At 42.6% G+C, this 27356-nt stretch overlaps 1 protein-coding gene across 4 annotated transcripts; it reads right to left on the bottom strand.

The window, feature by feature from the left end:
* Window positions 1-238: 238 nt before the first annotated feature.
* LOC110510009 (sodium/potassium/calcium exchanger 3) lies at window positions 239-26452 on the bottom strand. Of its 4 annotated transcripts, XM_036967573.1 has the most exons (18): window positions 24497-24655; window positions 23145-23236; window positions 22350-22466; window positions 15558-15634; window positions 15228-15302; window positions 14466-14550; window positions 14032-14135; window positions 13749-13823; window positions 13538-13563; window positions 5026-5079; window positions 4779-4921; window positions 4428-4594; window positions 4075-4318; window positions 2775-2941; window positions 2540-2654; window positions 2280-2392; window positions 2133-2198; window positions 240-984 (listed from the first exon to the last, which is right to left on the bottom strand). In XM_036967573.1, exons 3-18 carry the CDS (start codon window positions 22399-22401, stop codon window positions 874-876), a joined length of 1674 nt encoding a protein of 557 aa, XP_036823468.1. In that variant the 5' UTR covers window positions 22402-22466; window positions 23145-23236; window positions 24497-24655; the 3' UTR covers window positions 240-873. The 4 variants fall into 4 exon arrangements, 3 of the variants coding, with proteins under 3 accessions (XP_036823466.1, XP_036823468.1, XP_036823467.1); XM_036967571.1 differs by lacking the exons at window positions 23145-23236; window positions 24497-24655 and adding an exon at window positions 25941-26450 and having other exon boundaries at window positions 239-984; XM_036967572.1 differs by lacking the exon at window positions 23145-23236 and having other exon boundaries at window positions 24497-24654.
* Window positions 26453-27356: the final 904 nt, after the last annotated feature.

Raw genomic sequence — 27356 nt, 5'->3', positions numbered from 1 at the left:
CAAGGTCATGTCAGCTAGGGCATACATTGAAAACAAACACGGGCGTTCCAAACGGACGGTCAAGAAACGAGGATTAGTCTACTGTATTATTTTTCCATTGGTCACTGCTGAACATTAGGTGTTGCTACGTATTAAAACACCAAACTTCGGAAGAAAAAGGTTTGTGCTATAGAAAAGACTGCTGTGTGTGTGTGTGTGTGTGTGTGTGTGTGTGTGTGTGTGTGTGTGTGTGTGTGTGTGTGTGTGTGTGTGTGTGTGTGTGTGTGTGTGTGTGTGTGTGTGTGTGTGTGTGTGTGTGTGTAGGTTCTTCTATCCTTGAGGGGACCTTAAAATCCCCAAGAGTCACCACAAGTGAAACAAGGAAAATTGTCCCTCGTTTAGGATTTATGGTTAGGGTTACAATTAAGGTTGGAATTAGGGTAAGGGGTTGGTGGTTTATGGTTAGGAGTTAGGGAAAATAGTGTTTTGAATGGAAATGTATTTTAGGTCCCCACAAGGATAGAAGAACACAACTTGTGTGTGTGTGTGCGTGCGTGTGCGTGTGCGTGTGTGTGTGTGAGAGACTGACTGACTAACTAACTAACTATCCGGAAATCCCCACAAGGAAAATTCTCCCTTGTGGACATAGGCTATTTAGGGTTAGGGAAAATTGTAGGTCCCCACAAGGATAGTAAAACGTGTGTGTGTATTTGTGTACAATGTCACCCAAGGATATCCTGTTTGTGGAACATCACATGTTAACTGTAGCACAATGTAGCTGAGGCTGGGTTTTTTTGGCTTTAGGACAGAGTATGTCAGGGAGACAGAGGACTCCTGGACGTGGCAGCTGACAGGAAGGCAAATCAGGGTTGACCTTCGACCCCAGCGTCAGCCTCACATCTGCCCAAAGAAGATGGAGCAGAGCAGGAAGATGGCATAGAGTAATATCAGCCCCAGGCCCAGACGGCGGTCCAGCTTCCAGTGGTTCAGATGGACACTCATGACCTGGGAGGTAAGAAGGGAAGAGGGGGAGGTGAAGAGAGAACAGGGGATGGGCAGATGGAGAGGGGTTTAATGGAAATGGGAAAGAAAAGTTGCATGAGGTAAAGAAAGGAATAGCTTGGCTATGACTGGGTGATTGCGTAATAGATGGAGCCACACAATGAACTTGTCTAGCACTGATATGGTGGTTTGTTTAAATAGCAGGTTAGGAGAACTAATGTGGCAGGTTAGGAGAACTAATGTGGCAGGTTTGGATAACTAACATGGTAGGTTAGAACTAACGTGGCAGGTTAGGAGAACTAACGTGGTAGGTTAGGAGAACAAACGTGGCAGGTTAGGAGAACTAATGTGGCAGGTTTGGATAACTAACATGGTAGGTTAGAACTAACGTGGCAGGTTAGGAGAACTAACGTGGTTGGTTAGGATAACTAATGTGACAGGTTAGGAGAACTAACGTGGCAGGTTAGGAGAACTAATGTGGCAGGTTAGGAGAACTAATGTGGCAGGTTAGGAGAACTAATGTGGCAGGTTAGGAGAACTAATGTGGCAGGTTTGGATAACTAACATGGTAGGTTAGAACTAACGTCGCAGGTTAGGAGAACTAACGTGGTAGGTTAGGAGAACAAACGTGGCAGGTTAGGAGAACTAATGTGTCAGGTTAGGAGAACTAACTTGGTAGTTTAGGAGAACAAACGTGGCAGGTTAGGAGAACTAATGTGGCAGGTTAGGTGATGGAGGTATAGGTAAGGAAAAGGGTTATAGTTAGGCTTAGCTAAAAAATGCTACAGTTGTCAACAACTTTAATCCCCGACAACTAGTTGGAGCTGTGGTAGCCACAATGGTACAAACCATCAGTTTCATAACACCGGAACCACACCCTGCTCCAGAAAGACTGTACTATACTCTGTCTTGTCTGCCGGCATCCTGCTTGTGGTCCATAACAAATATCTTGTAAAAACCTTAAATACCAGTAAAACTATGATCATACTGTGTTTGTGGTGTGTAAGAAAAGACTTGTAAAAAGTGAAACACCAATATAATTGTGATACGCGTGTGGCATATGGCCTGTTATGTGGTTAAATGATGCTAAGAACCAGATGTCTAGTGAAACAGTAACTGATGGTGACAGGAACGCATGCACACACACTTACTGTGAGGAAGACAGAGGCCAGCAGCAGGACGACAGAATACACCAGGCCCTTGTTATTGATGTAAACCTGTGAGGAAGAGGAGGATGAGAGGGGTCAGATGTCAATGATTGTTAAATGTCCATAGAGAGAGAGGTTTAATGAACCCACCAATGATCCGTTGTCCACCACCAGAGTGCGCAGAGCCCAGGGAAAACCCAGCCCCAACAGGATGTCAAAGATATTACTGCCAATGGAGTTAGACACCGCCATGTCCCCCATACCTGAGGAGGGGGGGGGGGGGGGGGGGGGGGGGGGGGGGGGGGGGGTAAAGTCAAACTAAAGCAGTCTACACTACACCACCAGGACGTCAAGAGGCTGGTCAGGAATCTGAAGATGAGAGGAAGTTGAAAAGAGAGGATGACGGGTACCTTGCCGAGCTACAATGAGGCTGGCCATGCAGTCTGGCACACTGGTGCCCGCTGCCAGGAAGGTGATGCCCATGATGTAGTCTGGGATGTCTAGTGTGTAGCTGATGATGGTGACCTGGTGGGCACACACAGCTAGATCAGAGACAGAGACACCACACACACTCACCCTCTCAATATTATCCTACAACTCCTGGAACATCCAATATGGCCTTACGGCTCTGCTGTGGGTCCTTACCATCCACACCATGAGGTAAGAGAAGATGGCTATCCACAGGGTGGAGGCCACGAAGGTGACCATGAACCAGCGGTGCCAGCGTGGGTACACACAGTTAGGCACAGTGCAGTACAGCAGCAGGCCCAGGGGCCACGAGATCAGCCACTTGACCCGCGCACAGCAACCCCCTGCCATACACACATGAACAACAATATACTGTCGGTCACAGACCAGAACATACCAGAGCCGACACCCACTTTGTTTTCCTCAAATGCAATTTCAGCGAACGTCAGGGAAATTGTCCGTAGCCCTTTACACTCGTACCCGTATACAGGATTAAAATGGCAGATTTGGGCACTAATAAGCGCTAAAATTGGAAAGCAGTGACTGTACAGTAACTTGTTATACATGATGTCAGAGGTCTGGCTCTGTGCTTCACAGCTCTGTATTGGTTTTGACTGACAGCTGTTCTGAACTTGAGCACCGCGCACGACAAGAAGTGGCTCCCATCCCTTCCGCTAATTGGGCAACTTTGACACATTTTTTGTTGTCTAAGTGAGGGAAATGCTGTATATTAAGATGACTCAATGTACTTTGAGAGATGAGGCACTGAGGATTACAATAAATTCCACGTTGATGCCAGAAAAGCAATCCAAACACCTGCGAGTCCAAATGTGTACTTTTTCAATAAATGTGCACATTTTCAAATCCTAAAACTCATGTCAAATACCGTGTCAACGTTTATGATCACTATGTTTGATGTTACAAGATGACACGGCGTCATACCCGTGGTTTTTCTGAACAGTATGTTGAAGGAAATGTACCGTTGCACACGCACCTGACTGCACTCATGACTCCTCTCTATGAGCACCAAAATTACCATCTGTTTTGTTAGGCCTTGTGAAAGCCTAACACAAGCCTAACAAGATCATATTTCATAACTAAGTCATGTTGTCAATAGAACATGCTTTCAAATCATGCCCACCTGACCCAGGTTGCGATTTATAATGGATCGTTTTTGGATTGCGTAAAACAACAACCGTAATTGTGTGATGGCGGGGATGCAGGGTTGTGTTCCAAATTCAACTACTACAAGTGTGCTTGCTCTAGTTTCTCACAGCTAGGAAAGCTTTAAAAAAAAAGCACCTTATAGTCATAGTGCATTGAAATTGCGTTGGAACTGTGCACACTTTGGAGAGGCGAGTGGCCACTTAGAGATACTTCAAACCCTTGTAATTGGTTTTGTCTTACGTTGCACCTACCCCACATTTTATAATGTTACTGAATGTATCCAGAGTATTTTCAGATTTTGTTATATCACCTGGCCAATGCAGAGGCCTGAATGGCCCATCATCATCATCCTCCTCTTCCTCAGCATGACAGCCCTCCGCTCCTGGCTTCTCCCCCCCTGCATCTCCTACCCTGGCCCCGTCAGGGGTCTGCTTCTCCACACTGCCCCCATTCTCCAGACCTCCAGAGCCCAACCCCTTCAGAGGGGTGCCCCCTGCCGCTGGGCTGGCCTCCCCGTCCAGTTGGCTGTTGGGACTCCTGATCAGCCTCTGTCTCTGTGTAAGAAAGCGAGAGAGAATGTGAGAGAGAGTGAGAGTGCACATTAGTTCTCCATAGTGGCTAATGTAGCCCCTTGTTGATGTTCCTCCAGTCTGAGTCCAATACCTCACTGATGAGCACACGGCCTGCCATGGTGAGCCTGGTGCGAGGGGAGAAGTGGGGGCTGATCATTATGCGCAGGCCGGCCTCGGAGAAGGACAGCTGGTGGGGGTTGAGGATCAGGAGCTCGTCCACCATCACCACCGGAGGAGACTCCTGACCCTGGGGTTGTCCTGCAAGGTGAGGGAGGGATGGGAAGAGGGGTAACACTTTACCTAAAGCCAACAGGCAGGTATAATGCCTTATGATGTTGTTATAATGCACTGTGAGACTTGTAATGTAACAACAAATGAATAACAGCCACAGCTTCTAACACTCAGACAGTGAGAGCTGAAAGGAGCTCCAATCCAGACAGACCTTTCCTGAGCAGCACCATGTTGGTGTTACAGGTGAGTCCGTCCTCTGCCATCTCCTCGTCTCTGAGTCCCTCACTGACAAGGCAGCACTGACCCGGGCCCCCAAACCGACGTTGCACACATCCCCTGATCTGGGAGTTGAACCTGAAACCACAAAACAGCTGTCATATGAGAAACAGCACAAGCAGACACTAGCTACATGCTCTGTGGATTGAGGACTCTTGTGAGAGGTGTTTCAGCATACTCACTTCATGATAAGAATGTAAACTCCATACATGGTCATTAGGAGCACGGCCTCCCACCTACAATCAGAGAAATACACGGCTCAACTACCACCTAAAACCAGTAAACAGTTCAACTACAACCTAAAACCAGTAAACAGCTCAATCAGAGAAATACACGGCTCAACTACCACCTAGAACCAGTAAACAGTTCAACTACCACTTAAAACCAGTAAACAGTTCAATCAGAGAAATACACAGTTCAACTACCACCTAAAACCAGTAAACAGTTCAATCAGAGAAATACACAGTTCAACTACCACCTAAAACCAGTAAACAGTTCAACTACCACCTAAAACCAGTAAACAGTTCAATCAGAGAAATACACAGTTCAACTACCACCTAGAACCAGTAAACAGTTCAACTACCACTTAAAACCAGTAAACATTTCAACTACCACCTAAAACCAGTAAACAGTTCAACTACCACCTAAAACCAGTAAACAGTTCAACTACCACCTAAAACCAGTAAACAGTTCAATCAGAGAAATACAGAGTTCAACTACCACCTAAAACCAGTAAACAGTTCAACTACCACCTAAAACCAGTAAACAGTTCAATCAGAGAAATACACAGTTCAACTACCACCTAAAACCAGTAAACAGCTCAATCAGAGAAATACACAGTTCAACTACCACCTAAAACCAGTAAACAGTTCAATCAGAGAAATACACAGTTCAACTACCACCTAAAACCAGTAAACAGTTCAATCAGAGAAATACACAGTTCAACTACCACCTAAAACCAGTAAACAGTTCAATCAGAGAAATACACAGTTCAACTACCACCTAAAACCAGTAAACAGTTCAGAGAAATACACAGTTCAACTACAACCTTAAACCAATAAACAGTTCAACTACCACCTAAAACCAGTAAACAGTTCAACTACCACCTAAAACCAGTAAACAGTTCAACTACCACCTAAAACCAGTAAACAGTTCAATCAGAGAAATACACAGTTCAACTACCACCTAAAACCAGTAAACAGTTCAACTACCACCTAAAACCAGTAAACAGCTCAATCAGAGAAATACACAGTTCAACTACCACCTAAAAGCAGTAAACAATTCAAGTACCACCTAGAACCAGTAAACAGTTCAACTACCACCTAAAACCAGTAAACAGTTCAATCAGAGAAATACACAGTTCAACTACCACCTAAAACCAGTAAACAGCTCAATCAGAGAAATACACAGTTCAACTACCACCTAAAACCAGTAAACAATTCAACTACCACCTAGAACCAGTAAACAGTTCAACTACCACCTAAAACCAGTAAACAGTTCAACTACCACTTAAAACCAGTAAACAGTTCAATCAGAGAAATACACAGTTCAACTACCACCTAAAACCAGTAAACAGCTCAACTACAACCTAAAACCAGTAAACAATTCAACTACCACTTAAACCAATAAACAGTTCAACTACCACCTAAAACCAGTAAACATTTCAACTACCACTTAAAACCAGTAAACAGTTCAATCAGAGAAATACACAGTTCAACTACCACCTAAAACCAGTAAACAGTTCATTCAGAGAAATACACAGTTCAACTACAACCTTAAACCAATAAACAGTTCAACTACCACCTAAAACCAGTAAACAGCTCAATCAGAGAAATACACAGTTCAACTACCACCTAAAACCAGTAAACAATTCAACTACCACCTAGAACCAGTAAACAGTTCAACTACCACCTAAAACCAGTAAACAGTTCAACTACCACTTAAAACCAGTAAACAGTTCAATCAGAGAAATACACAGTTCAACTACCACCTAAAACCAGTAAACAGTTCAATCAGAGAAATACACAGTTCAACTACCACCTAAAACCAGTAAACAGTTCAATCAGAGAAATACACAGTTCAACTACCACCTAAAACCAGTAAACAGTTCAGAGAAATACACAGTTCAACTACAACCTTAAACCAATAAACAGTTCAACTACCACCTAAAACCAGTAAACAGTTCAACTACCACCTAAAACCAGTAAACAGTTCAACTACCACCTAAAACCAGTAAACAGTTCAATCAGAGAAATACACAGTTCAACTACCACCTAAAACCAGTAAACAGTTCAACTACCACCTAAAACCAGTAAACAGCTCAATCAGAGAAATACACAGTTCAACTACCACCTAAAAGCAGTAAACAATTCAAGTACCACCTAGAACCAGTAAACAGTTCAACTACCACCTAAAACCAGTAAACAGTTCAATCAGAGAAATACACAGTTCAACTACCACCTAAAACCAGTAAACAGCTCAATCAGAGAAATACACAGTTCAACTACCACCTAAAACCAGTAAACAATTCAACTACCACCTAGAACCAGTAAACAGTTCAACTACCACCTAAAACCAGTAAACAGTTCAACTACCACTTAAAACCAGTAAACAGTTCAATCAGAGAAATACACAGTTCAACTACCACCTAAAACCAGTAAACAGCTCAACTACAACCTAAAACCAGTAAACAATTCAACTACCACTTAAACCAATAAACAGTTCAACTACCACCTAAAACCAGTAAACATTTCAACTACCACTTAAAACCAGTAAACAGTTCAATCAGAGAAATACACAGTTCAACTACCACCTAAAACCAGTAAACAGTTCATTCAGAGAAATACACAGTTCAACTACAACCTTAAACCAATAAACAGTTCAACTACCACCTAAAACCAGTAAACAGCTCAATCAGAGAAATACACAGTTCAACTACCACCTAAAACCAGTAAACAATTCAACTACCACCTAGAACCAGTAAACAGTTCAACTACCACCTAAAACCAGTAAACAGTTCAACTACCACTTAAAACCAGTAAACAGTTCAATCAGAGAAATACACAGTTCAACTACCACCTAAAACCAGTAAACAGTTCAACTACCACCTAAAACCAGTAAACAGCTCAATCAGAGAAATACACAGTTCAACTACCACCTAAAACCAGTAAACAATTCAACTACCACCTAGAACCAGTAAACAGTTCAACTACCACCTAAAACCAGTAAACAGTTCAACTACCACTTAAAACCAGTAAACATTTCAATCAGAGAAATACACCGTTCAACTACCACCTAAAACCAGTAAATAGCTCAATCAGAGAAATACACAGTTCAACTACCACCTAAAACCAGTAAACAGTTCAACTACCATCTAAAACCAGTAAACATTTCAATCAGAGAAATACACCGTTCAACTACCACCTAAAACCAGTAAACAGCTCAATCAGAGAAATACACAGTTCAACTACCACCTAAAACCAGTAAACAATTCAACTACCACCTAGAACCAGTAAACAGTTCAACTACCACCTAAAACCAGTAAACGTTTCAATCAGAGAAATACACCGTTCAACTACCACCTAAAACCAGTAAACAGTTCAACTACCACCTAGAACCAGTAAACAGTTCAACTAACACCTAAAACCAGTAAACAGCTCAATCAGAGAAATACACAGTTCAACTACCACCTAAAACCAGTAAACAGCTCAATCAGAGAAATACACAGTTCAACTACCACCTAAAACCAGTAAACAGTTCAACTACCACCTAAAACCAGTAAACATTTCAATCAGAGAATACACCGTTCAACTACCACCTACAACCAGTAAACAGCTCAACTACAACCTAAAACCAGTAAACAGCTCAATCAGAGAAATACACAGTTCAACTACCACCTAAAACCAATAAACAGTTCAACTACCACTTAATACCAGTAAACAGTTCAACTACCACCTAAAACCAGTAAACATTTCAATCAGAGAAATACACCGTTCAACTACCACCTAGAACCAGTAAACAGTTCAACTACCACTTAAAACCAGTAAACAGTTCAATCAGAGAAATACACAGTTCAACTACCACCTAAAACCAGTAAACAGTTCAATCAGAGAAATACACGGTTCAACTACCACCTAAAACCAGTAAACAATTCAATCAGAGAAATACACAGCTCAACTACCACCTAAAACCAGTAAACATTTCAATCAGAGAAATACACAGTTCAACTACCACCTAAAACCAGTAAACAATTCAACTACCACCTAGAACCAGTAAACAGTTCAACTACCACCTAAAACCAGTAAACAGTTCAACTACCACTTAAAACCAGTAAACATTTCAATCAGAGAAATACACCGTTCAACTACCACCTAAAACCAGTAAATAGCTCAATCAGAGAAATACACAGTTCAACTACCACCTAAAACCAGTAAACAGTTCAACTACCACCTAAAACCAGTAAACATTTCAATCAGAGAAATACACCGTTCAACTACCACCTAAAACCAGTAAACAGCTCAATCAGAGAAATACACAGTTCAACTACCACCTAAAACCAGTAAACAGTTCAACTACCACCTAAAACCAGTAAACGTTTCAATCAGAGAAATACACCGTTCAACTACCACCTAAAACCAGTAAACAGTTCAACTACCACCTAGAACCAGTAAACAGTTCAACTAACACCTAAAACCAGTAAACAGCTCAATCAGAGAAATACACAGTTCAACTACCACCTAAAACCAGTAAACAGCTCAATCAGAGAAATACACAGTTCAACTACCACCTAAAACCAGTAAACAGTTCAACTACCACCTAAAACCAGTAAACATTTCAATCAGAGAATACACCGTTCAACTACCACCTACAACCAGTAAACAGCTCAACTACAACCTAAAACCAGTAAACAGCTCAATCAGAGAAATACACAGTTCAACTACCACCTAAAACCAATAAACAGTTCAACTACCACTTAATACCAGTAAACAGTTCAACTACCACCTAAAACCAGTAAACATTTCAATCAGAGAAATACACCGTTCAACTACCACCTAGAACCAGTAAACAGTTCAACTACCACTTAAAACCAGTAAACAGTTCAATCAGAGAAATACACAGTTCAACTACCACCTAAAACCAGTAAACAGTTCAATCAGAGAAATACACGGTTCAACTACCACCTAAAACCAGTAAACAATTCAATCAGAGAAATACACAGCTCAACTACCACCTAAAACCAGTAAACATTTCAATCAGAGAAATACACAGTTCAACTGCCACCTAAAACCAGTAAACAGTTCAATCAGAGAAATACACAGTTCAACTACCACCTAAAACCAGTAAACAGTTCAACTACCACCTAAAACCAGTAAACATTTCAATCAGAGAAATACACCGTTCAACTACCACCTAAAACCAGTAAATAGCTCAATCAGAGAAATACACAGTTCAACTACCACCTAAAACCAGTAAACAGTTCAACTACCATCTAAAACCAGTAAACATTTCAATCAGAGAAATACACCGTTCAACTACCACCTAAAACCAGTAAACAGCTCAATCAGAGAAATACACAGTTCAACTACCACCTAAAACCAGTAAACAGTTCAACTACCACCTAAAACCAGTAAACGTTTCAATCAGAGAAATACACCGTTCAACTACCACCTAAAACCAGTAAACAGTTCAACTACCACCTAAAACCAGTAAACATTTCAATCAGAGAAATACACCGTTCAACTACCACCTAAAACCAGTAAACAGCTCAATCAGAGAAATACACCGTTCAACTACCACCTAAAACCAGTAAACAGTTCAACTACCACCTAGAACCAGTAAACAGTTCAACTAACACCTAAAACCAGTAAACAGCTCAATCAGAGAAATACACAGTTCAACTACCACCTAAAACCAGTAAACAGCTCAATCAGAGAAATACACAGTTCAACTACCACCTAAAACCAGTAAACAGTTCAACTAGCACCTAAAACCAGTAAACATTTCAATCAGAGAATACACCGTTCAACTACCACCTACAACCAGTAAACAGCTCAACTACAACCTAAAACCAGTAAACAGCTCAATCAGAGAAATACACAGTTCAACTACCACCTAAAACCAATAAACAGTTCAACTACCACTTAATACCAGTAAACAGTTCAACTACCACCTAAAACCAGTAAACATTTCAATCAGAGAAATACACCGTTCAACTACCACCTAGAACCAGTAAACAGTTCAACTACCACTTAAAACCAGTAAACAGTTCAATCAGAGAAATACACAGTTCAACTACCACCTAAAACCAGTAAACAGTTCAATCAGAGAAATACACGGTTCAACTACCACCTAAAACCAGTAAACAATTCAATCAGAGAAATACACAGCTCAACTACCACCTAAAACCAGTAAACATTTCAATCAGAGAAATACACAGTTCAACTGCCACCTAAAACCAGTAAACAGTTCAATCAGAGAAATACACAGTTCAACTACCACCTAAAACCAGTAAACAGTTCAACTACCACCTAAAACCAGTAAACATTTCAATCAGAGAAATACACCGTTCAACTACCACCTAAAACCAGTAAATAGCTCAATCAGAGAAATACACAGTTCAACTACCACCTAAAACCAGTAAACAGTTCAACTACCATCTAAAACCAGTAAACATTTCAATCAGAGAAATACACCGTTCAACTACCACCTAAAACCAGTAAACAGCTCAATCAGAGAAATACACAGTTCAACTACCACCTAAAACCAGTAAACAGTTCAACTACCACCTAAAACCAGTAAACGTTTCAATCAGAGAAATACACCGTTCAACTACCACCTAAAACCAGTAAACAGTTCAACTACCACCTAAAACCAGTAAACATTTCAATCAGAGAATACACCGTTCAACTACCACCTAAAACCAGTAAACAGCTCAATCAGAGAAATACACCGTTCAACTACCACCTAAAACCAGTAAACAGTTCAACTACCACCTAAAACCAGTAAACAGTTCAACTACCACCTAAAACCAGTAAACAGCTCAATCAGAGAAATACACAGTTCAACTACCACCTAAAACCAGTAAACAGTTCAAGTAACACCTAAAACCAGTAAACAGCTCAATCAGAGAAATACACAGTTCAACTACCACCTAAAACCAGTAAACAGTTCAACTACCACTTAAAACCAGTAAACAGCTCAATCAGAGAAATACACCGTTCAACTACCACCTAAAACCAGTAAACAGTTCAACTACCACCTAAAACCAGTAAACAGCTCAATCAGAGAAATACACAGTTCAACTACCACCTACAACCAGTAAACAGCTCAACTACAACCTAAAACCAGTAAACAGCTCAATCAGAGAAATACACAGTTCAACTACCACCTAAAACCAATAAACAGTTCAACTACCACTTAATACCAGTAAACAGTTCAACTACCACCTAAAACCAGTAAACATTTCAATCAGAGAAATACACCGTTCAACTACCACCTAAAACCAGTAAACAGTTCAACTACCACCTAAAACCAGTAAACATTGCAATCAGAGAAATACACAGTTCAACTACCACCTAAAACCAATAAACAGTTCAACTACCACTTAATACCAGTAAACAGTTCAACTACCACCTAAAACCAGTAAACATTTCAATCAGAGAAATACACCGTTCAACTACCACCTAAAACCAGTAAACAGTTCAACTACCACCTAAAACCAGTAAACATTTCAATCAGAGAAATACACCGTTCAACTACCACCTAAAACCAGTAAACAGCTCAATCAGAGAAATACACCGTTCAACTACCACCTAAAACCAGTAAACATTTAAATCAGAGAAATACACCGTTCAACTACCACCTAAAACCAGTAAACAGTTCAACTACCACCTAGAACCAGTAAACAGTTCAACTACCACCTAAAACCAGTAAACAGCTTAATCAGAGAAATACACAGTTCAACTACCACCTAAAACCAGTAAACAGCTCAATCAGATAAATACACAGTTCAACTACCACCTAAAACCAGTAAACAGTTCAACTACCACCTAAAACCAGTAAACATTGCAATCAGAGAAATACACAGTTCAACTACCACCTAAAACCAGTAAACAGCTCAATCAGAGAAATACACCGTTCAACTACCACCTAAAACCAGTAAACAGTTCAACTACTACCTAGAACCAGTAAACAGTTCAACTACCACCTAAAACCAGTAAACAGCTCAATCAGAGAAATACACAGTTCAACTACCACCTAAAACCAGTAAACAGTTCAACTACCACCTAAAACCAGTAAACAGCTCAATCAGAGAAATACACAGTTCAACTACCACCTAAAACCAGTAAACAGTTCAACTACCACTTAAAACCAGTAAACAGCTCAATCAGAGAAATACACCGTTCAACTACCACCTAAAAACCAGTAAACAGTTCAACTACCACCTAAAACCAATAAACAGCTCAATCAGAGAAATACACAGTTCAACTACCACCTAAAACCAGTAAACAGCTCAACTACAACCTAAAACCAGTAAACAGCTCAATCAGAGAAATACACAGTTCAACTACCACCTAGAACCAGTAAACAGTTCAACTACCACCTAAAACCTGCAAACTGCTATTTTACTGTACTTTTACAATTCTGACGTGTAACATTGAGACCTTTGGCAGCATTAATCATGATAAAACTCACCAGACAACTTTTGCATCGTATATAACCTACAAAGAGAAAGTTAACACATTAAAATAGTCACAGCTGCATTTCATGCCATCATTTCACTATGTACAGGCAGATTATACAGCACTGTAATTGTAGAGCACAAGTAAGCTACTATATACTGATCTCTAAATGCATTTGATTGTGTGGTCTTAATTTCCCCTCCTCCCTCCCTTGTCTGGCTCACCAGGATGAGAGCCAGCACAGAGAAGATGTAGTAGGTGGAGTCCCTGAACAGAGACCACCACGTCAGAACCACCGTCTGCAGAGGGGGAGGAGCCACACAGAGAGAGATTCCACTAACAGACAACCAACACACAGCTAAATCAAGATGAAGTCCTCAGGTTCACTCAGCCAGTGCAAGTGTAGAATAATTTCTAAAATAAGTTTCCATGTATTTATGAGCTCTTCAGCCATAGCTAGCTACACTGTTAAGACCATAAGGTGTGTAGTCTTTGGCAGGTCTGTACCTGGCCCGCAAAGATGCCACAAACACCAATGATGATCAGGATGTTGAAGACCGCTGAGCCCACGATGGTGCCGACCCCCACGTCTCCTTTAGTGATGAACACACCTGAGATGAAAAGAGAGGTGTGGGAGGGGCTGTAGGTGACAATTACATTTTAGTGGATGAAACCAACGGTTATCTCAATGTGTTCTATACGTTGATGTAGAATGAAAGACTATTCATATTGACTCTGCTGACATCATATGGATATGTGTGGCATTACATGATACACAAACATGTTCATTTGGATGGTTTGAAGATCCATGGCAAGATGGTGAAAGTTATGGGCCATTTGTATCAGTCAGTGTTGGGCATAATGTATAGTGTTCATTGACACAATATTGGCCACTGATATCAGGAAATATGAGGTGAAATACAGAGTGATTAAGAACTGACCAATGAGAGACGTGAAGAGCTCTGGTGCTGAGCTTCCTGCAGCCATGAAGGTTGCCCCTGCCACATCCTCACTGAGCTGCAGGTTCTGACAGGGACAGAGACAAGGGGAACATTCTCACACAATCATAATACATGATCAAGAAGCACTATGTCTTTGTAGAAATACATGATAACAGAAATCCTCTTCAGCCTGTCTTGCACAAAGTTTATATTTTAAATGTGTCAACTAAAAGTAGTAATAATGTAGTGATAAAAAGCAGCACATGGTGCCTCCTTCTTCCTGTATCCTGTACCTTCCTGTATCCTGTACCTTCCTGTATCCTGTACCTCCCTGTATCCTGTACCTCCCTGTATCCTGTACATCCCTGTATCCTGTACCTCCCTGTATCCTGTACCTCCCTGTATCCTGTACCTCCCTGTATCCTGTACCTTCCTGTATCCTGTACATTCCTGTATCCGGTACCTCCCTGTATCCTGTACCTCCCTGTATCCTGTACCTTCCTGTATCCTGTACCTTCCTGTATCCTGTACCTTCCTGTATCCTGTACCTCCCTGTATCCTGTACCTCCCTGTATCCTGTACCTACCTGTATCCTGTACCTCCCTGTATCCTGTACCTCCCTGTATCCTGTACCTCCCTGTATCCTGTACCTTCCTGTATCCTGTACCTCCCTGTATCCTGTACCTCCCTGTATTCTGTACCTTCCTGTATCCTGTACCTTCCTGTATCCTGTACGTTAATTGGTGTTGTTGGTTTTCTCACCTCTGATATTTTCTCCAGGGAAGGGACAAAGTAGTCATCACAGACAATAGCAAGAGCATAGAACATGTAGATAGCCTAAAAGATACAGCGAGAGATGAAAATAGAGATACAATCTGTAAGGATGTGATAAGGAAGTGTTTAAGTTATTCAGTTCATTTAGGCAGGTGTACTTCACTATGATTGGCAGATAAATTATATTATGAAACATCTGAACAGATGGAATTGCACTAAGGGTGTGGCTGCAAAACTGCAGTATCGTGGTATCATGGTTGTTTTGTGAGGTGTGTTAAACAGGTGTGTTTTCTGCGTTGTGTGTTATGGGACACTCACACACAGCACATGTAACAGCACTGCTCCTCCTTTCAGCTCCTCCTTGGTGAAGATGTCTTCTGGAAACTCATGGATGGCTCAGGGAGAGAGAACAGTACAACACAGTTAGACACAGATCCTACCTCTCTCTGTCGAGAGAGAGAGAGGGGGGGGAGAGAGAATGGAGGTGGAAAAGGATAGTCGAGAGACGAGAGAGAGATAGGGGGGGGAGAATGGAGGTGGAAAAGGATAGTCAACAACAACAGCAGAGGGGGAAGGAAATCAGAGTCTTGCGCTAATCTGACGAAATGGATGTCATGCCGCTCAAGACCAAAAGCAGAACAGCGTCATCAAACTGCCACATTGGTTTGTAATGACATGGCTTTCCTGTCCCTGTATCATCATCCTTCTTATGATAAAGGACAGATACACGCATCGTAATAACACAGCAGGCCTTCTGGAAGAATGAATGACAATTTCACCAAATTGCTTTCCAGGTCCAATCCTTTCTGAAGGAATACAATGCTATATCAAATTAAATTGTATTTGTCACGTGCCGAATACAACAGTTTTCGACTTTACCGTGAAATGCTTACTTACAAGCCCTTAACAAACAATGCAGTTTTAAGAAAATATAGTAAAGAAAATATTTACCAAATAAACTAAAGTAAAAAATCCCAAAAGTAACACAATAAAATAACAATAATGAGGCTATATACAGGGGGCACCGGTACCCGAGTCAATGTGTGGGGGTACAGGTTAGTCATAGGGGTAAATTGACTATGCATAGATAATAAACAGCGAGTAGCAGCAGTGTAAAAACAAAGTCTATGACTTGGGTAACTGGAGTCTTTGACAGTATATAGCTGAAGGAGGCACCTTGAAGGTTTGTTCCTCCACGGTCCGAAAGGAATTGCTGCAGCTAAGCGTCAGGATCTGGCTCAGACTCCAAGAAATCATACTTATCCGCCTGACACACAGCAGCCTAACACACAGCAGCCTAACACACAGCAGCCTGACACACAGCAGCCTGACACACAGCAGCCTGACACACAGCAGCCTGACACACAGCAGCCTGACACACAGCAGCCTAATAACTGATCTCTTATGGAATTGCTCCCTCCACGCAGCCAGACACCTGTACAGGCTAGCAGATTCTGCCCCCCTGGGCCGTGTAGAGAGAGAGGAGCAGAGGAGCAGAGCTCTGATGAGGAGGTGTGTGGAACAGCTGGTTCCTGCTCCTCCAGTCCTCAGGCGTATGTGAGAGTGTTAGTGAAAGCTTCCCCTCGGTTCCCCCCAGCGCGACGAGCAGAGGAGAGGAGGCTGCAGCCTAGAGAGCACAGGGCACTGCTGCTAAATCAGTACTCAGACGCAGGGGAAAATGAACTTTAACAACTGGGGAGCCCAAACCTATTAATAGACCTGCTGCTCTGAGACAGGCAGCCCTGGGTAGCTTATACAGCCAGTCCCACAATGCACGCTGTCTGACGCATGCTGCACGACTCATTCTACACCAAACACACTTCCTATAATATACATGCTACACATCACATGATGTATGACACACACTACCAAACATAGGCTTCATGACATATACTACACAGTATGCCCACTACACGCCATCAGCTGTGCTGTGATTCTATGACAGCATGCCATTCTGAAGCTTCTCCCTGTAGATTAGAAGAGCACACCTCTCATGTGATCAAGGCTATTCGATTTTGATCCTTGAATCTGTAGTGTGAGGCAGAGAGGAGAGGATGCCATATGGTCTAGAGGTTTGTATGATGACAGTGTGCTTCTATACAATGCCCTTCTATATTGTGTATGTGTACAACATATGGTTATCTAATGTACATCTAGCGATGTAATCAACATTCTGAATCTGAGCCTCAGAGGGTGAGGGTCCCTCTCTCTGCCTCTGCTCGGCTTGTACTTCCACCTCCCAGAGAACTGTGGGGAAAGGAGCTTATTTTATTTTCTGGCCAGCTGTTGCACTGGGGCAGGACCTGTTCACTAAACCATCCCAGTTTAGCATGTCAACTTTCTGTCAGATTATCATAAGAAAGAGTGAGGCAGCATCTCACTAAAGAACGTGGGTACACATCTGCATCTTATCAGTGTGAGGACATCTGTGCTGTAGTTGTGGTATTATTATCATTTTCTGTTTTCCTTATCCTATAACTGTGTTTTGGAAAGCAGGTCAGATCTGGATCCTTCCCCAGGTCCCCAGGACATGTAGCCCCAATACACAAGGCCCCAGTTGAACGTGTCTATGTAAATGCCGTGCTGAAACACGCGTCTCAGATGAACGTTTTGATGGGTTGCTTCGGTGAAAGCAGTTGCCATGGAGACCCTCTCCCTGGGGACTGTGGTTTGTTGACGGGCGGCGGTGGTAAGCCAATGACGGCTGAGCGAATGGTGAGAAAGGGGGAGGGAGGGGAATGGGTGTTTACCATGGTATTGGCTTATGAAATATGAAAAAAAGAAATGACAGGCAGCTCTGGAGAGAAATTTCTAAAAATATGTATTTTTCCTTGCCAACCCTCAGGAGAGGTCTGAGAGAGCGAAAGCATACGAGACAGTGTTGGCTAGGAATTGTATTTGTGAGGATGCTCATCCTCCGTTCCCTTTACTAGGCTTTTGTCACAGGACTGCTGATTGACTAGACCAGCCATAAGATGATTTACTATATCTGAGCTTGGCTTCCAATACTGAACATAGGACATAATCAGCGCCCATGAAATACACAGCCTGGGGGGCGGGGCGAGGGCGTGGAGTTGTAGCAGCATTCACGTGTTTCTGCACCACGCACCCTCTTATTACATCTACTAGTGTTACATCTCTGTGTGTCTGGTCTCCTATAAATCTCACCGGGTGACATTTATTGTCATTAATCTTACGCTTGAGGTAAAACTGAGAGATTTCTGCAAAAATGGCTATATTATTGTAGAAATTCATGGTCTTGATCTTCATTTAAAGTTAGGGTTAGCAGTGTGGTTAAGGTTAGGGTTAGGCATTAGGGTTAGCAGTGTGGTTAAGGTTAGGGTTAGGCATTAGGGTTAGCAGTGTGGTTAAGGTTAGGGTTAGGCATTAGGGTTAGCAGTGTGGTTAAGGTTAGGGTTAGGCATTAGGGTTAGCAGTGTGGTTAAGGTTAGGGTTAGGCATTAGGGTTAGCAGTGTGGTTAAGGTTAGGGTTAGGCATTAGGGTTAGCAGTGTGGTTAAGGTTAGGGTTAGGCATTAGGGTTAGCAGTGTGGTTAAGGTTAGGGTTAGGCATTAGGGTTAGCAGTGTGGTTAAGGTTAGGGTTAGGTTTAAATCATATTTTGTGACTTAGTGACTATGACAGCTAGTAACCCCTCTGCAGAGCTGCCTCAAGGGCAAGATTCATGACAATAAATGCAAACCTGCATAGATCTCTCTCTGAGACACTAGATCTTATCATTATTCACAATGTGAATGGGCTTGATCTTATTTAATTTCATTGCTTATTCAATCAAGTAACTAGAGAAGGGTTCAAAATGGACATGTGATGTAATATGTGTGTGTTCCTGCGTGTGTGCGAACCCATAAGTATGCTTGAGTGTGTGTTTAATGCCATATCAGTCCGGATTAAAAGTGAACCCCCAACTAAATTAAACCTCTAAAGCTGTGAGATGATCTCCACTTGAGTCACTCTGCCGCAAGGGACTTAAGAGTGTGACCGAATGGCAGGCAGAGGGAAGGAAAGAAAGAGATGTTATTGATTGAAAAAGCTGCAGTGTATCTTGGAGTCAAGCTAAGGTATTGAGTGAAACACAGAGCAAAGTAGTCTCACGCACCAACAGAAACAGCACCACTACATAGACTGAAACCACTACAACAACCTTTTTTTAAACCCCTTTTTTTGTGGTATCCAATTGGTAGTTACAGTCTTGTCCCATCACGGCAACTCACATACAGACTCAGGACAGGTGAAGGGGTCAATCTGCACTGCTTGTTGACACATTGCTCTATTAACCCGGAAGCCAGCTGCACCAATGTGTCAGAGGAAACACTGTACAACTGGTGACTGTTGTCAGCTTGCAGACGCCTGGCCTGCCACAAGGAGTCGCTAGAGCACGATGGGAAATCCCGACCGGCCAAACCCTCCCCTAACCCGGACGACACTGGGCCAATTGTGTGCCACCTCATGTGTCTCCAGGTTACGGCCGGCTGTAACACAGCCTGGGATCGAACCCGGGGCTGTAGTGATGCCTCAAGCACTGCGATGCAGTGCCTTAGACCGCTGCACCACTTGGGAGGTCCTCACTACAACAACCTTGCATTTTTTATCCCGAATCAAAACATTTATTTGATTTTATGACATAGTTACGAAAGGCCGACAAGAGCAAAAATAGTCAAAGCCAATCCAACCACACAAATCTCACCAAACCTCAATAACCATCCTTTATCTGACAAAACACTGGCTGAAATAATTTGAGAAATCCTCAGGAGACCTACAGTGGGAGAACAATCAATAAGCTTTAGTCCCTCACAGGAGATTACTCCACCTGTTCAGACACATCACATGGAACTATCCACTGTCTTAAAGCGTCAAGTCTCAATGTTATGTTGGTGGCCTGGGAAGCAAAGGAAACTACTGCAGTAAAACAATTAGAATTCCACCACTAATACCCTATCTGAAATGAAGACGGGTAGCTGTGAGCCACATTTTATGTACAACCACACACAGAGCTGTCGGTGAGTGATCTCCATCCTTAACCTAGGACCTTTAAGTCATCATCAGGAACCAATGTGAACTCAGAGAGAACAAGGATTCTAGAGAGACGGGATAGGAGCTAAGGATATTCTCCCCAATTTACAAAGACTTCAGACAAAAACACAACTACTCCCATGTTTAATAGTTGCATTAGTGGCCATTTGCTTTATTTGACAGCCATAATAAATTACTCCCCTGACAAAACTCAAGGTCTTTTGAAAGGAAATATCATTAGAGTATCTATCAGATTCTCTTTTTCAGTTCTCTCCTGTAGCCACTAAAATATCTCTGTGGAAAAATAATCCTCAAACCGACTGGCTCTGTTGCTTGCCGAATAAAACTAATGCATAAAAAACACAAGCCATCGTTATTTATTCAATCTGTATCGTTGAAGTGTTACAGAGAGCACGCTAGAAATGTAAAGGTCATTTCCTATGGAGCCGACATCTGCAGCATTTACCATGAATGCAGTCTCCACTGATACGGGAACATTGTCTTTATTTGTCAATCACACTGTAACGCTGAACTTCCACGATGCGGATTGAATAGAGCCCTTATTAAAATGCATGGGCTTATCTTCTTCCCCTGGTCTATTTTTAGCTCGATCTGGTTGTTCATTCTGCCTCGGCACTTTGAATGCTTAAAAGACAGAATTATCTGGGTTTCAAAATGTAGCATTCAGTTGCTTAGCAACGCTGGCCTCAAAGGGTTCTCGACTGAAGGCAGACGCTGCCATCTCCGTCTTGTTATACAGCGGGGGGGGTGGAGTGAGAAAGAGCGAGCGATTGAGAGAGGGAGAAATAAAGTGAGATATAGCAATAGACGGGAAAACCGCGGCTATCCCCAAGATAATATTCCTAGAGGTCTGTCTGAGCTGGCCGTTTGGATTATGTAATCATTAGCAGTTACAGTAAACAGAGAATAGGGGATTTACGTGAAGATAAAGATGAGTAGCCTGCCCTGTGCTCTGTAGCCTAGGAGTAGTGCAGCTCTGAAAGACCTAATGTCATCTACCTGCCCACAGATCCATCAGCCTATTGTTCTACAACCTGTATTTACCTTATGACTCATAAGGGAGTTGTGTCCTTGTCAAAGATACTGAGGGAGGTCTGTTTGTAACAGAAAGACCACACATCAAGTGCTTGCTTTATTGGTGTTGCAGGTGCACATATTGCATTAATAGTTATCTTCTGCCAAGTGTAAATCTAGAACGATTGTGGCAGGTCAGGGAGATAGTGGTATCTAATGCAGTTCATACATTTTCATATCGCAGACTGAAATCACTACACTGTGCATTGCTCAGTCCTGTCGTCCTGCTGCAGAGATCTCCCTAGCTGTCTTCTACCCTATGTCCTCCACTGTGTTTACTTACTGTTTATATATTTCCTTGATTCTTCCATTGCAAGTCTGGCATGGCACTCTAACCCCTCCAGACAGAACCTTTCCTCTGGCCCGGCAGCCAAGTTTGAGACGCACAGTTTACAGAGCACCGATTCCTGACAACCACTGCACTGCAGCCTCGGCCCACATGACCTTTTCAGTTAACCCGCAGGGGAGAGCCAAGGTTCACCAGCATATACACACAGCACTAACCGCCTTCCCAAAACACACACACACACATTAACACACTAAGTCACATCTACACAGCTTAGACACTCCTGGAGCCCCCTCAAGTGTTCCACACAGTTTGGGAAATAAATATTTAGTCAACAGACAGTTTGTGCATCGATGTGTCTTCAGGACTTGTAGGGCTCCTATACTTGTAGGGCTCCTATACTTGTAGGGCTCCTATACTTGTAGGGCTCCTATACTTGTAGGGCTCCTATACTTGTAGGGCTCCTATACTCCTATTCCTGTACTTAATCAGCTAATGCTAAGGAGAAGACTATTGAGTACAGAGATACTATACAGTTTGAATGGTCCCTGTCAGCTGCTATTCTCTGAGGAGACAATCATATAAAGCTGTGTGCCAGAGGACATGGTAGGGAACATACACTTTTGTCTAGAATGGGGATCAGGGTCCTTCAGTGGAGGTTGAGGTGGGAGAGATGTTTGGGGCTGTGAGGCTGACTCACCTGGTCTAGGAAGGTCCAGTGTCTGGTTGTCTTCTGTCCACTCCTCCTGCATCAGCCTGCGTCTGGAACGAACTGGAACACCCCCCTCTTCTGGCTGAGACCCAGACGACTCCGGCTCTATTGAAATGTAAGTCAACTGATTTGTAATTTGTGTATTTTATTGCACTGAGACTCATCAAAAGACCGGTCCAAAGACAAAACACTATCTTATTGGACACAACATTGAAAGGCTTTGTGTTTTAGTGCAGATGTTACAGATAATACAAATACAGGCTGGAGGAAGCAACCGGAGAGAGTCAGCAGAGGAGATCATGTCATCTTTTATGAGCACACTCATAAGCCATTCATCATGTCAGCACTGCAATCTCCTCACGGAGTAAATCCCTGTTCCGTATCTCTCTGTTGATAGGCTATCTCTTTATTTGGACTTCTGCTATTAACCCCTATATATGGAAGGACAGCATCAACAGTGAGGACCTCCACTGATGTACTGTATCTGTGTCATTGTCTCCTGAAACACAGAGATAACTGCTGCCACTCACTGAGATCTCTGTCCAGAGCAGAGTAGACCAGAGCAGACATGTGCAGATCAGACCAGAGCAGATTAGAGCAGACCAGAGTCCGAGCAAACCAGAGCCCGAGCCCGATCAGACCAGACCAGAGCCCGTGCAGACCAGAGTAGAGCAGACCAGACCAGACCAGAGCCAGCCAGGTGGGGGCCATTACCCTCTACTCCGGTTGTTTAAGAGGTTGCTTGATCGCTCTCTGTGTCCAGTCTGTTTCATGATCACTTACCGCTTTGTTTTACTCTACAGTCCAATCAACGAGTTGCACTAGATCTGAGACTGGGGATGTGGAGGCTTTCATGTGGAGCTGTCAAGAGGAACCTGGGTAATAGGAAATTCAAATGGGCCTCTGTCACAGACGGTGCCGCCATTATCACACTCACAACCACACATCACAGAACACAGGGCTCCAACCCAGACCCAGACGAAGACTACACTTTGGCAAGAGTCTCGTCTCTTTCTATAGAAGATGTGGGGTTCACTCCTCAAGATGATCTGTCTGGTGCATTGTAGGCATTGTTGCTGAGAATTTTCCTGCACAGTAGGATATCTAAACTTGTAGTGTATTCAAGGTTTAAAAAGGCTTCAAAAGTTTATAATTTCCACTTTACAATTGCAGACTTTATTTGCCCTAAGGAAAAATGTATCAACCCCTACAAAAATGTTAATTCATTATAATCCACATAACAGTTCACATTTCCTGTTTCTGCAGGATGATTTTCCTGCTTTATCAAACTGGCTCAATTGAAGATCCTGCATCTGCATGGTCAAGCCTCGAACTAAGCTGGAACTGGCAATCAATGAAAAAGCCTTCAAGAACAATTGCTCTACTATAGCGACTAGTAGGCCTGCCACTAGAATGATGCTGTATGGTTAACTTGGCAAATTAATACATTTATACAGTAATACACATCTTGCCATTTGCCATTAGAAAGATACATTAAATAATTGTTCATATTTTTTTCCAAAGATTAGGCCTATTAATTAATATATGGGTTAAATGCATCAAATCAAACTTTGTCACATGTGCCAAATACAACATGTGTAGTAGACCTTACCGTGAAATGCTGAATACAACACGTGTAGTAGACCTTACCGTGAAATGCTGAATACAACATGTGTAGTAGACCTTACCGTGAAATGCTGAATACAACATGTGTAGTAGACCTTACCGTGAAATGCTGAATACAACATCTGTAGTAGACCTTACCGTGAAATTCTGAATACAACATGTGTAGTAGACCTTACAGTGAAATTCTTACTTACAAGCTCTTAACCAACAGTGATGGTAGTTATGAGATAGTGAAAGTTTAGTAGGGAAAACTGAAGAATATGACAGCTATTAAAGGAGAATATGAAAAACATCAGAACACTGGTTGTCAGAAGGTTTGTGTCATAGCTTAATCTATGACTCATTACATGAACTCATACTCTCTCAACCTGAAAATCACAGGACTGGCCCACACAATCTCACACACACACACACACACACACACACACACACACACACACACACACACACACACACACACACACACACACACACACACACACACACACCTCTTGATTAAATAATTTTACCTGACCATCTGTTGTTTCATAGCTGAGTATTTGAATCCATCCTCCGAGAGGAAACCAGGAGATCTAGAGCAGTAGAACCAGGTCTGTAGAGAATATGGACCCTAAAGGCTAGATCCCTCAAACTCAACTCTGGACCTCAAAGCCAGTTCCACTGCCTTTTTTCATTGTTCCCCTCTAATCAGGAACTGAATTGGGCCTGGAACACCAGGTGTGTGCAATTCATCATCAGGATGAACAGACAACCAGCAGTCTCTGGACCTTGTAGTGTAAGAGTTGAGTACCATTGGGCAAGATGTTGACCGTGCGCTGTTCATACAAAGGATATGAATAACTGCATGCCATCAATGTTCTCTTTAGTTCATACACTCATCCCTTTACACACAGTTTATATGCTTATCTGTTTTCTCACTGTGGTGCAATTACAATCATCCATCTTCATGTTACTTAATGCAATGCTTGATAGGGATATGTATTCTCTGGGTTCCCTCAGAGTAATTGGTTCGACTCTAGGAGGTTCTGTGTAGGTGATTGCCTGAGATGAGAGGTTCTGTGAGGATACCAGGCTGGAGCAGGGGGGGTGATGCCAGCAGCCTACCACCCTGCATCCCACTGCTTGCCTCTGAAGCTAAGCAGGGTCAGTCCCTGTTGGTCCCTAGTTGGTCCCTGGATGGGAGACCAAATGCTGCTGGAAGTAGAGTTGGAGGATCAAACAGACAAGAAAAAGATCCCAGAGCAGTGATTGGGGACATTGCCTGGGTGTTGTTTATTGGATATGATGTTAAATTGGTGTCCTGACTTCTGTGCTCACTAAAGATCCCATGGCGCTTATCATCAGAGTAGTGATGTTAACCCTAGTGTCCTGGCTAAATTCCCAATCTGACCATCATGGCCACCTAATCATCCCCAGCTTCCAACTGGCTCATTCATCCCCTGTAATTATTCACCAGGTCATTGCTATAAATGAGAATGTGTTCTCAGTCAATTTACCTGGTAAAATAAGGGTTAACAAAAAAATGATGCTGAAGTTTCAATGTGACGCACAATCTAGGTGCAGAATATTGGGGGATGGGACATGGGAGGGAATCATCCAATATGTTGGTTCCAAATCTCTCTCTTTCATCCCATACAGCCTATTATCAATATGGTTACATAATTATTATTTTGCGAGAAATTAAATAATCTTGCATATTTAGCCGATGGCAGTATTTCATTGTAAATTTAATTAATGAAGAATGTGAATGAGCTGACAGATCGATCATTTCCACCCTTAGGTATTATAATACAATCTGTGAAGATATAAACATGTCCTAAAATGTTTTCAACTTCAAAAGGAATAGTAAAAAATATGTGATGCTAAAAAACACCCCACATTTACAAGCAATAATATACGTTAATTGACATTATGCAAAATGTACCCATCATTATTCCTTGTGGAAAAACTCACCTGTCACGTGCGCGACCTGTGCGAGCCAAATGACCGCGAGAAGCCCAACTCCACAGCAGCAGAACCGCTGGAAGGGCCGCCGTCTCCCTGTCAGTACAGCCGCCTTCATTCCGAAATCGGACCCTCACCAGTCAAAACATATCCGTTGCAGTTACGGTCAGGTCGGTTTCCACTTTTCACAGCTTAATTGCACTAGGCTACACTTTAACTTGAATGTCAAGTTAGTTGATTGTGTAAACCAGCGCTAAATCCTCGCAGACTGTAGCCTACTCAATTCGGATTACAATATTTTATCCTGCCAAGGCGCACCGTGACATCCATGCCTTGAGATCACACAAGATTACACAAGAGGAGTAGGTGGATGCAGAAGTGATGACAGCATTTACAGCCTTCAGATCGGTAGACAGATTGAAAAGTCGGCGACAGCAGAATCCGGTACAAAGACGAGAGTTGAGGCGCTGGGTAGCGGTACGGTCTTTCTGCCTTGACACTATTACCACTCTGGTTGTGAAATCGTGTCGGTCGTCGTGTTGTGCGCTGTGTTCGTGTGCGCCACTAGGCGGCGACATGCTCGGCGTCATTCAATGCATAGAGTGCAACAAAACAAAATCCTAACAGACTGTGCTGAGCCAATTTTCTAAGATAGCCTATATCCTCAAGCAACCAGTGTGGCAATTTGTCATCTGAACATAGTGATAGAAATTCTTCATGAGCTATGAATTTTAGGCCAAGGCTACTACTGTGCTACTGTAGTCAAACAACAAGAGTGATGTGTTTGGCAACATGCAAAATTGGCCTGGTTTTAACATTTCACAGACATTATATCTGAAAAGGAGAGAGCACCCCCCCCCCCCCCCCCCACACACACACACACACACACACACACACATTGCTACACATCACCTGAAACACTCTCTCTCTCTCTCTCTCTCTCTCTCTCCCAATTTGACACACACACACCAGTGCATGCTGTCTATGTTTACAGAACATCGGTGAGTCAAACCTGCATTAAAGTTAAGCTCTTGAGCTACGGTATGTCTGACACGTTTTGTCTGGCCCCTAGTGAAGATTCTGCCTGCAGCACCAAACCCAAATAAAGACATAAGACCTGCTATTGTTGTCATCAGCCCTTCTCCAGGTGTCAGGCCAGGGAAGATAAAGAGCTTCACCGCGGCTGGTGTTTAGGAAAGCTTTCCAGAGGACAAAGCCCAGGGAAGTGTTTTTGTTATGTTGTCTTGGTGTGTTACGAATCACACTTGTGTGGAATGAGATTTGGAAAATGTATTTGCATTTCTTTACTGTATGCTCTCGGGAAGACATTTAACATAGTCAATCAAACACAGGCCTTAGTTCTCTGTAGAGTTGACTCTGTGTGTGTGTACATGCATGAGGAGGCAATATATAGTCAATTCCATT

This window comes from Oncorhynchus mykiss, chromosome Y, assembly GCF_013265735.2.
Source record: "Oncorhynchus mykiss isolate Arlee chromosome Y, USDA_OmykA_1.1, whole genome shotgun sequence".
In the NCBI taxonomy this organism is placed as follows: domain Eukaryota; kingdom Metazoa; phylum Chordata; class Actinopteri; order Salmoniformes; family Salmonidae; genus Oncorhynchus; species Oncorhynchus mykiss.
The sequence above is the reverse complement of the archived record's forward strand: the minus strand, read 5'-3'. Positions and strand labels throughout refer to the sequence as shown.

What these genes read in the sequence shown, in the direction of transcription:
- LOC110510009 (XM_036967571.1), bottom strand. Translation starts at nt 26,049, where the DNA reads ATGAAGGCGGCTGTACTGACAGGGAGACGGCGGCCCTTCCAGCGGTTC. An exon ending in CCTCATTGTAGCTCGGCAAG is followed by an intron (nt 2,393 to 2,539) that starts GTACCCGTCATC and finishes CCCCCTCCTCAG; the next exon opens with GTATGGGGGACATGGCGGTG. An exon ending in TGGCCTCTGTCTTCCTCACA is followed by an intron (nt 985 to 2,132) that starts GTAAGTGTGTGT and finishes CTTACCTCCCAG; the next exon opens with GTCATGAGTGTCCATCTGAA.